We start from the raw sequence: 9,371 nt of genomic DNA, 5'->3' as shown, positions 1-9,371 counted from the left end.
CCTGGAAGAAAACCCTCAAACCTCCTGAATTCTCCCACAAAGCCTAGTAACTCGCCACCTAGGATAGATTTTATATTAGCTTCCAGCTTCTGGCTTGAACCTTTTCTTCCTTGAACCTCCTTCCATTCAACAGTGATGGAGGATGGACCTATGGATTCAGCCCTGTTGGTGCACCTTATTACCCTTATGATGTATGTCCTTTGGTTGTGCTCGGGAGAGGCACTTAATATTTGCAACTGAGTTTGGTGTCATCATTTTCATGTATATAATAAAAACATGTTGTAGGCCACAAAAGCAACTGTACCAAGTGTGTCAAAGAGATGATTTCCTGGCAGAGTTTCTGGCAGTGCTCACCCCTAGAGCAGCCAGGTAGAAGGACGAGACAGAGGAAGAGTTGAAACTCAGCCAGTTCCATTGCAGGAGCCCTGCTCAGGTATCACCAGAGCTTTGGGAGTCAGCCTGCAACAGAAGTGCCCTATTGGAACACAGCTCAGGTCATATGCTGTTGGACACAGATCTCATGCAGTGTGGGTATTGTTGGATGCATGCAGCACCATGCTGGGCTCCACACGTGCACTTCAGAGTTCGAGACATTGCTCCGAATCAGAGTACCTTACCTGAATGATAGTCTCAGCACTAAGATAGTACTTTCAGAGCTTTTGTCAGCATGGAAGCTGCTGACTTCTGTAGTACTGTAAATAGCCAATGAAAGTGACTTTAACAATTCATTTTGCCTTATACACAGCACTAAATGGGATGTCTTCCACCAAATCCCTCCCTCCAGAGCCCAGGGAACCCCGTGGAAGAGGAGGTAGGAGGGGTGTAAGAGCCAGAGGGGATGGAGGACTCCAGGATAACAAGTCCCTCCATGTGGCCTGAGCAAAGATCATAGGAACTTTCAGAGACTGTGCAGCCAGCTCAGGGTCTACACTTGTGTCTGCTAGTCCTCTACATATAAACTGTAGCTTTCTGTTTAGTGTTTTTATGGGACTGCTGAGTGTGAGAACAAATGGTATCTGATTCTTGGGCTCTATTCCTTCTGTTAGTTTGCCTTGTCCATCTTCACTGTGATAATTTTTAGCATATTTTATTTTATTACGTTAAAAAGAAAGAAAATGTACTATAGGCCAATCTGTTGAGGGTACTCTCTTAGTTCAAGTTTCCTTTTCCAAATGACTCTAGCTTGTGTCAAGCTGACATAAAACTAGCCAGCACAGCAGTCAAGACTCTAGCTTATCTGTATTGTATTCATTTATATTACACATGGATTTTTAAATTCTGTTTGTTCATTTGTTTGTTTGAGAAAAGATCTCATTATGGAGGTCCTTTCTGACCTGGAATTTACTACCTCGACCAGGAGAGCTTCAGATATGTGGTGATACTGTTGTATTTGCTTTCTTATTGCTGGATTTATAGGTATGTGACACCATACCCCACATTGTTGAACTATTTCTTATAGAAGTATAAATTATTAGGCTTGACTTTATATATGAAAATTAGAATTACAATTAAATTACTGATACAGTTGGAATGACCAGAGACCAGATCCCCCCTCCGTCTTCACTGAACAGCATTGTTAGCTCACAGAGGCTTTCTTCCCGCTCATGGAAGCCTCAACTCCTCGCCCCGAAAGGCAGTCCCTTCATCTAGTGCTAGTAAATATATTTGGAACCTGTAGCAGACATGCTGCCACCAGAAACAGACATGTCAAGAGGGGCAGATCCTATTAAGGACAAAATCCCTAGACCCCACATGACAATTGTTGAGGACCAAAGGACATGCTTGGCAGGGACAAATGCTTTGCTCACCACATTCAGGCCATGGAGTCAGCACAGTTAGGTGACAGCTGACACTTGGATGTCAGTCTGAGCATGACCGAGGACATGTAGATGCTTTGTGGTCAGAGCCAAGATGATGGCAGGTGCCCCAATGAACTCTGGGATATTACATTTCTCTGGGGATAGCCCAGTGTTCTTTTCTTGTTCTGAATCTGCAGCTTTTAACTTCACCCACTCTGGCACCCCGGGTTCCAATTCCTCTCCCCACAAGTGTGTGTGTGTGTGTGTGTGTGTGTGTGTGTGTGTGTGTATGTGTTGTGGTCATTTTCTTTTTTTTTCTTTTCTTTTTTTTTTTGGATATTTGAGACAGGCTTTCTATGTAGCTTTTAGTGCCTGTCATGGAACTAGGTCTTGTAGACCAGACTGGCCTTGAACTCACAGAGATCCGCCTGCCTCTGCCTCCTGAGTTCTGGGATTATGCATGTGTCACCACTGCCCGGCAATGTGTTCATTTTCTGTTCGTGGATGACCAGAGAGACCATGAGGGCAAACACTGTCAGGAACAGAGAGCCCTGCCATAGTAGCTGTAGCAATGGAACATAATGGAAAGTGGAAGCCGCCAGGAGCACAGGTAACCTGCGGTCAGTCCAGAAGCTTCATGCTTTTACCTTGTGATTGCACAGCTGGGAGAATATTTCCCTAATATTCCTAATGTTCCTAGTCCTTATGTTTTGCATTTAGCACCATGCTCATGGCCTGAGCAAGGGCTGTGCTCAGACCTCAATCCCCACTCCTGGCTCATTTCAGCTCCTGACACCACACTTTGAGTCTTGATATTTGTCTCCCACCAGCCTCGTGCCCCTTTCCATACTTCCTTCACTCCATCAGGGTGCAGGCCTTTCTCCACCCTACTCCTGAACATTCTCAGCTTCCCTCTCTCTCTCTCTCTCTCTCTCTCCTCTCTCTCTCTCTCCTCTCTCTCTCTCTCTCTCTGTCTTTCTCTCTCTCCCTCTCTCTCTCGACGTGTCCTACTTCCATGTTCTCCCTCACAGCCCTGTCTAAGCAGCCATGTCTATCACCTCAGACTCACTGGAATGTTCCTCCAATTTTCCTGCATCGTGTTCTTCTGTATTGCTGCTATCTATCTTGAGGTCACGGAGGGGAGAAAGCCTGACATCCAGACTCTGCTGAGTTCTTTGAGACTGGGCGTGGACTCTGAACTTATGAGTTTGTGTCTGCATGGTGCAGGTTAAGCAAAACTCTCACTCAGTCAGTTGAGTTGTCCTGCCTAGCCTAGCCACTGCCAATGTCTGCTCTGCATCCATATCCTTGTGCACTCCCAAACCAATAAACCAACCTAAAAACGCACTTCACTCCTCTGTCTTTCCTGCCACTCCAATTATTTTAGTGGCCTTGGGATCCACCGTGTGACATGCAGTAAACCTTTTTGTCCATTCAGACCCACCTGAAAACGTTCATTGTGATGAGTCATTGGTCTGGTTAAAGGTCTCTGGTATCTGGACCCTTATTGAAACTCCTCTCCAATATCCTGGAGCTGCCCCACATTGTGGAGATCCTGCAGAACCAGTCCCTTCACATGTGCCAGCAGGTCCTAGATGGGCAGATGCTAGGGTGGGCAACTCAAAGCCCTGATTTTGCCCTGTGTGGTGGGGGACCTGGTCAGTCCTGGATCCTGGAGCCGCTCCCTCAGGTGATCAGTGGAACCAGCTCTCTTAAACCATTTCATCTGGGTCAGCTGTTGCAGGGGTGGGGCCATCTCTCCTGAGTGCAGGGACCAGACCTCCATGCCTGGGCCACTGGGGCCAGCTCCCCTATGAGTGTCAGGGTCAGCTTTCTTGCTATGGTGTCTAGCAAGGTTCAGGGACAACTTTGCCAGGGCTAGTGAAGGGCAGGGATGGCTCAGCATGGCCCTTGGCTTTCATCATGCGTGCCCTTGTATGGTAACATAGACCACAGACATCAACACAGACCCCAGCTGCAGCAGGACCACAGATCCAGACATGGCCTTCCTTCTGCATCATCTCTGGCTCAGATGTCAACATGGCACCTGTGGCAGCTCAGGTCATCCAGATCAGTATGGTCCCAGTAGCAGCATGGCTCTCAGACACCAACATGGTTTGAGGTACCTAACTAGACCCTAGGCATCTGCATGACGCTTGGTGGCAAGAGATGCCATGAGCATTGACTCAGACCCTGGCTGCTGTGGGACCATGGACCCAGAGATAGCCCTAGGCTGCAGCTTAGGCCCTGACATCACCAGAGTCCCACGTGGTGGCACAGTTCACTCAGATCAGTCGCTGGAGGTGGCTTTACTCTGGGAAACCAGCATGGCCTCAGATGGCAGACCAGACCCCAGACAACTTCATGGACCTCGGTGGTAACAGGAGCCATGGACATCAACTCAGACCCTGCCTGCCATAGGGACACGGACACACACATGGCCCTCAGCAGCTACTTGGGCCTATATGACACCAAGGCCCTGGGTGGCAGCACAGGTTACTCAGATAAGCATGGCTCTGGAAGCTTGCACATCAACAAGGTCCCAGATTGCAACCCAGGACCTGAGCATCCATGTGGCCTTAGGTTGCAACACAGGACATGGACTTCAACACAGACCCTGGCTGCAGTTCTGACATGGGCCCAGGAAGGTCTTCGGCAGCAGCTGCACATGAACGAAACCAAGACCCTAGTTGGTAGCACAGGTACTCAGATTGGCATGGTTCCAGCAGCAGCATGACCCAGGGACACCAACACAGCCCCAGGTGATAGCCTAGATACCAGGCATATGCATGGCCTTCAGTTGTACCAGGAGCCATGGACATCAACACAGAGACCCTGGTCACTGACCCAGACATGGCCTTCAGCAGCATCCTATTCCATGATGTCACAATGGCACTGGTGGCAGTGCAGGTCATTCAGATCAGTACAGCCCCTGAAGTGGCATGGTCTTCCAACAGGTGACAACTCAGACACAGGGCATCCTGTGGTCTTTGATTATGGCAAAACCCATGCATGTCAACACAGTTCCCGCCCACAGTAGCACCATGAACCCACAAACCCTTGGTAGCAGCACAGCAGGGTCTGGTACCACCAAGGCCCTGGGTGGTTAGCAGGCTGCCCACAGCAGCCTGCTCCTCACCACCTTCGCTCCTTCTGTTCTGCCTCTTTCTACAGAACATGAACCGTTCTGATTCGTTCCCTCCAATTTCTCCTCCTCACATTTGCTCATCACATTGACCCTTTCCTGCACATGAATGTCTTTAGCTGGTCCAGGCCTGACTGTGGGCAGCTTCCACCCACCTGAGATGTTTTCAAAGAGGGGCAGAAAGGGGAATGTATCCAGATGGGAGGGTAAGTGGGGTTGACCTGAGAAGAGTAAGGGGAAGGGAAAACATAAGCAATATATGATTTTTAAAAATCTATTTTCATTGAAAGGAAAAAAAGAATTGTTACTATCCCCCAAATAAAAAGTATTCATCACCATCAATATTGTCTGTGCCACATTCTCCTTAGATTTCTTGTTTGCAGGATTACTTCTGAATCTCTTGCTCAAAGGATCAAGTGAGCCTGAATCAAGAAGGCTCATGTGACCCACTGTCTCCCAATTACCATGTATTGGGGATATTCATTTATGCAAGAAACACTCATGATTTAGAAACGCTACCCCATGAAACTAGACTTTGTCATTCTGTTTAAATGGAATTTCCTGGAAAGTCTATATCATATCCTACAAAATACCAGAAAGCATGTGGAGGTTATGGTTTTATTCTTGAGTATTCAATTTAGTTAATCTTGGCAATGGGCACATGGGTCACCAATTAGCCATTTGGCTCCTGAACGAAGGATGAATGCCATCTAGGAAGAATCTTCCTTTATGTCCCTAAGTATAATTATGTCTTGAACAGGAGGTGTGTTTTCTAGATGTACCAGTGTTGCCTTCTTCCTCTCTTTGGCTCGTCGGTTGGCGAACCACACCTAAAATCAGAGGCAGACAAGATTGTTTTAGCATTGGATTCCACCCCCAGAGCCAAGAGAGAGACCTCACTTAAGGCACCTAACATGGAACTTCCTACACAGCTCACAAAAGCAAGCCCCGGCTGTGTGTTAACCTTTGCAAACAGGGCCATGATTTTGTCTTTTTCCCATAGAATAAACACTTCAGTGGGGACTTCCACCCGTGGTAAATCTGACCAGCATATTCTTTCATGTTATACAAATTTCTCCAGCATCAGGATGAAGAAAACTATCTCTGTTTCAGCAAGACTTCCAGAATCTTGCTCTGCACAATATTAACCTTTGTGTTTTAAGTGTTGTTCTTCCATACCTATCAGTCCCTGCCTCATCTCAACCCTAACATAACTATTTGGCAATATGTTTGGCTAGACACAACACAGAATGCCAGAAAAATTAACATTAAAGGATGCCACTATCTATTACCATCGTCCCAAGATATGATCATTTTTTTCTTTATGCAGTGTAGCACTTTTAACCCTGATATTCCAGACACAAAATAGAAAGATCGGGGCAATTTAAGAGGTAAAGGGGCAAGGAGTATTTCCATAGGAGGCTAAGCGTGTGGCCAGCAGAGGGTCAAAGATTGCATCCCAATGAAAAACATAAGTTATATAGGTTGTCCACCTAGAGATAATGGCCCTTTTAAGTAGAGCTGTTTCAATTAAGGTTTAAATAGAGTTAAAGACAGCTTAGTTTGTCAAGTGCTTTAATCTCAGCAATTGGCGGGGTGGAGTCAATAGAACCCTGAGATCTAGGAGAGCAAGGGTTACACAGAGAAACCCTGTGCCAAAAAACCAACATTCAAACAGGGAAAAAAGGAAATAAAATCCATTCATTTAAAAGTGCCTAGGCAATGAACATGAACTCTACAGGATGGACGGGCTCACCGTGAGCCTTGTCAGTTTGGTTGCTCACCTTCCTGGACTTAGGGGGAGCTGGGAGGACCTTGGACTTAACATAGTGAAGGGAACCCTGATGGCTCTTTGTCTTTGGAGAGGGGTGGAGTGGGAGTATGGGTGGAAGGGAGGGGAGGGAAGGGGGAGGAGGAAAGGAGGAGATGGAATTCTTGAATAAAAAAATGAGAAAAAAAATAAATAAAACTGCCTAGGACAAGGCTAGCTAACACCTAAAGAAGGCTATAGATTGTCTGTCCAATTGCTTTGTTTGGATTCACTGACCTTCAGTTTTGCTTCAGGCACTTTCAGAGCTCTTGCAAGTTCTTCCCTGTGTAAAGAGAACCACGGATGTTTATCATGCAGTGTTTTACATGCAATACAATGTCCTACATGAATTCTATGCCTTCTAAAATATCAACATCTTCCCTCACCCTCGGCAATAACTTTCATTCTCAGAGGCAGTACCACTTTTGAAATGAATTCATCTCCTGCAAAACTTTCTAAATGATAGAGACACATAATTTTAACAAACTATCAAAAATTTAAAAAAAAGTCAAAGTCTATGCTGAGCAAAGTGCTAATTTAAAAACAACACTAGGGGAGGGGAAAGAGAAATCAAAAGGGGTTGATGACTAGGTGCACAGTCCCTGAAAAGAAGAGGAGACTACTGGAGAGGAGGTCACCCAACAAAGTATAAGCCCAGCACTCGTGAACTGATGCTAGTGAGTTGTTTGGGCCACTAAACTCTGGTCTCTATATTTCACAGGAATTAAAATGTGACTTGGAATGAGAGGTGTTGACCAAGGACACTTGCTTCACGCCCGCACTACATGTTGGTACTGAGCTCGGCCCCCACATGGGACATCCTCCCGTACCCACCACTAAAGAAGAAGACCACTGTGACTTGAAGAGGGCGTTAGGGAATACAGGGCCTTGAAGAACGAAAGGACACCTCAAAATGAGCCATAGGCCAGGGAGGTTGGGGTGCTCTTGGTCCAAATCACATACCTGGCAGCCGAATCTGGATACTGGGATTTTTTAAAGACGCGTTCCATTTTCTTGATCTGGCGAGGTGTGAAATGGAAGAGGTTTTGACAACCCCGGTGCCTCCGAGGAATCCTTGCCACACCAGCCACTGAGGTGTTCAGTTCTTCCGGGTCAAGCTCCAAAGAAGAATCCGGGTGGCTACTGCTTTCTCTCACGTTGGCATCACTTTCCTCAGAGACACTCTCGCTATCCTGGCCCTGGCTGCTCTCATAGATTTTGAAATTTAGGCGGCCTATGAAGCCTCCACTATGGCCACCATCTGCCTCCATGGCCGCGGCTGAGGTGGAGGGCACAACTCCGTTCTCATTAACTATTTCCTCCTTGCAATCTTGCAGAGTATAATATTTATGCTCATAATAAAGCTTCTGGACCATGACTACCACTGTGGACTACAAACAAAACTAGGATCCCGGGAATGACTGACCTCAAGGTCTAGAATCTCGGCACCGCTACCGACAAAACAAAATGGTTGCAAAGAGTGACTTGACGTCATTGCGTCAATGCGTCAATGCGCAGGTCCGCGCATGCGCCCCAATTCTCTGGGGTTCTTACGCTGGACGTCCAGGCGCTTGCTTGCACGAAGGAGCTGAGGACTTCTGTGACCGCCACTCACTGCCCTTGCTGATTGCACTGGCCTTTCTGCCCACTTGCTGAGGTAGGTGCTGTCTGTTTTAGCGCCCAAGGGTGGGTGTGGCCCAAACGAGCATGACCTGAGGGAGACTGAAAGGGGTGTGAAAATGAAGCATGGAGTTAAATCTTGCTCCTAGGGCATGCTTCCAGAATGAGCTTTAATGCATGTCTGCATGCTGCCTGTTTCTTCTAGGATGTAGTGAGGAGATGACGGGTGGATTGTGTGGAAGTACAAGATAAGTTGAAATGCAGCATGGGAGGAAGGCACATATTGACTCCAGGATCCTCGAATGAACATGTAAAAATTTCTGTGACCCTCACCTGCCACCCAGCACTAACGGGTGGACATGGTCAGCTTTAGTGGCTGCTGGTTCAGGAGTGCCGGTTAGCACACTGGATGCTATCCAGTCATTGCTTTTCAAGTACAACATCAAGGTTTTAGGACTGGGTTTGAATAGAATTCTAGCTTATGACACTGTTGAAAAGCAAACAAACGATGTGATCCCCCAAAGAAAAAGGATCTGCTTAAGAAGTAATTACATCGCTGGGCAATAGTGGCTGAGGCAAGCAGATCTCTGAGAGTTCTAGGCTAGCCTGGGCTACAAGAGCTAGTTCCAGGACAGGTTTCAAAGCTCTGGAAAAACACTGTCTCAAAAAAACAAAAAAAAGAAAAAAAGAGCTAGTTCCAGGACATCTAGGACTATTACACAAAGAAATCATGTCTCAAAAAGCCAAACTAATAATAATGATGATAATAATTACCTCAGATATTTAATAATTTCTGTTAAATTTCACATGTAATATTTGCATCAGCTCTTATCACTGTGTTCATGTGGTCCCTTACTCCTGTTGGACTGAAGGTAAATACATAAATATTCAGGCAATATTTAGAATAATATTTGGCCTATGACATATAGCTTGTGACACATTTTCAACAAATAATAGGTGTCTGTATTATTCAAGGTTGGAAGTCGGGGAGGTTCAG

At 46.4% G+C, this 9,371-nt stretch overlaps 1 protein-coding gene across 1 annotated transcript; it reads right to left on the bottom strand.

Moving 5' to 3' along the window:
* Positions 1–5,654: 5,654 nt before the first annotated feature.
* On the bottom strand, positions 5,655–8,130 carry LOC119804431 (homeobox protein Rhox13-like). The gene is made up of 3 exons (XM_038315848.1): positions 7,718–8,130; positions 6,992–7,037; positions 5,655–5,774 (listed from the first exon to the last, which is right to left on the bottom strand). Exons 1-3 carry the CDS (start codon positions 8,128–8,130, stop codon positions 5,655–5,657), a joined length of 579 nt encoding a protein of 192 aa, XP_038171776.1.
* Positions 8,131–9,371: the final 1,241 nt, after the last annotated feature.

Source organism: Arvicola amphibius, chromosome X (assembly GCF_903992535.2).
Source record: "Arvicola amphibius chromosome X, mArvAmp1.2, whole genome shotgun sequence".
Taxonomy (NCBI): domain Eukaryota; kingdom Metazoa; phylum Chordata; class Mammalia; order Rodentia; family Cricetidae; genus Arvicola; species Arvicola amphibius.
The sequence above is the reverse complement of the archived record's forward strand: the minus strand, read 5'-3'. Positions and strand labels throughout refer to the sequence as shown.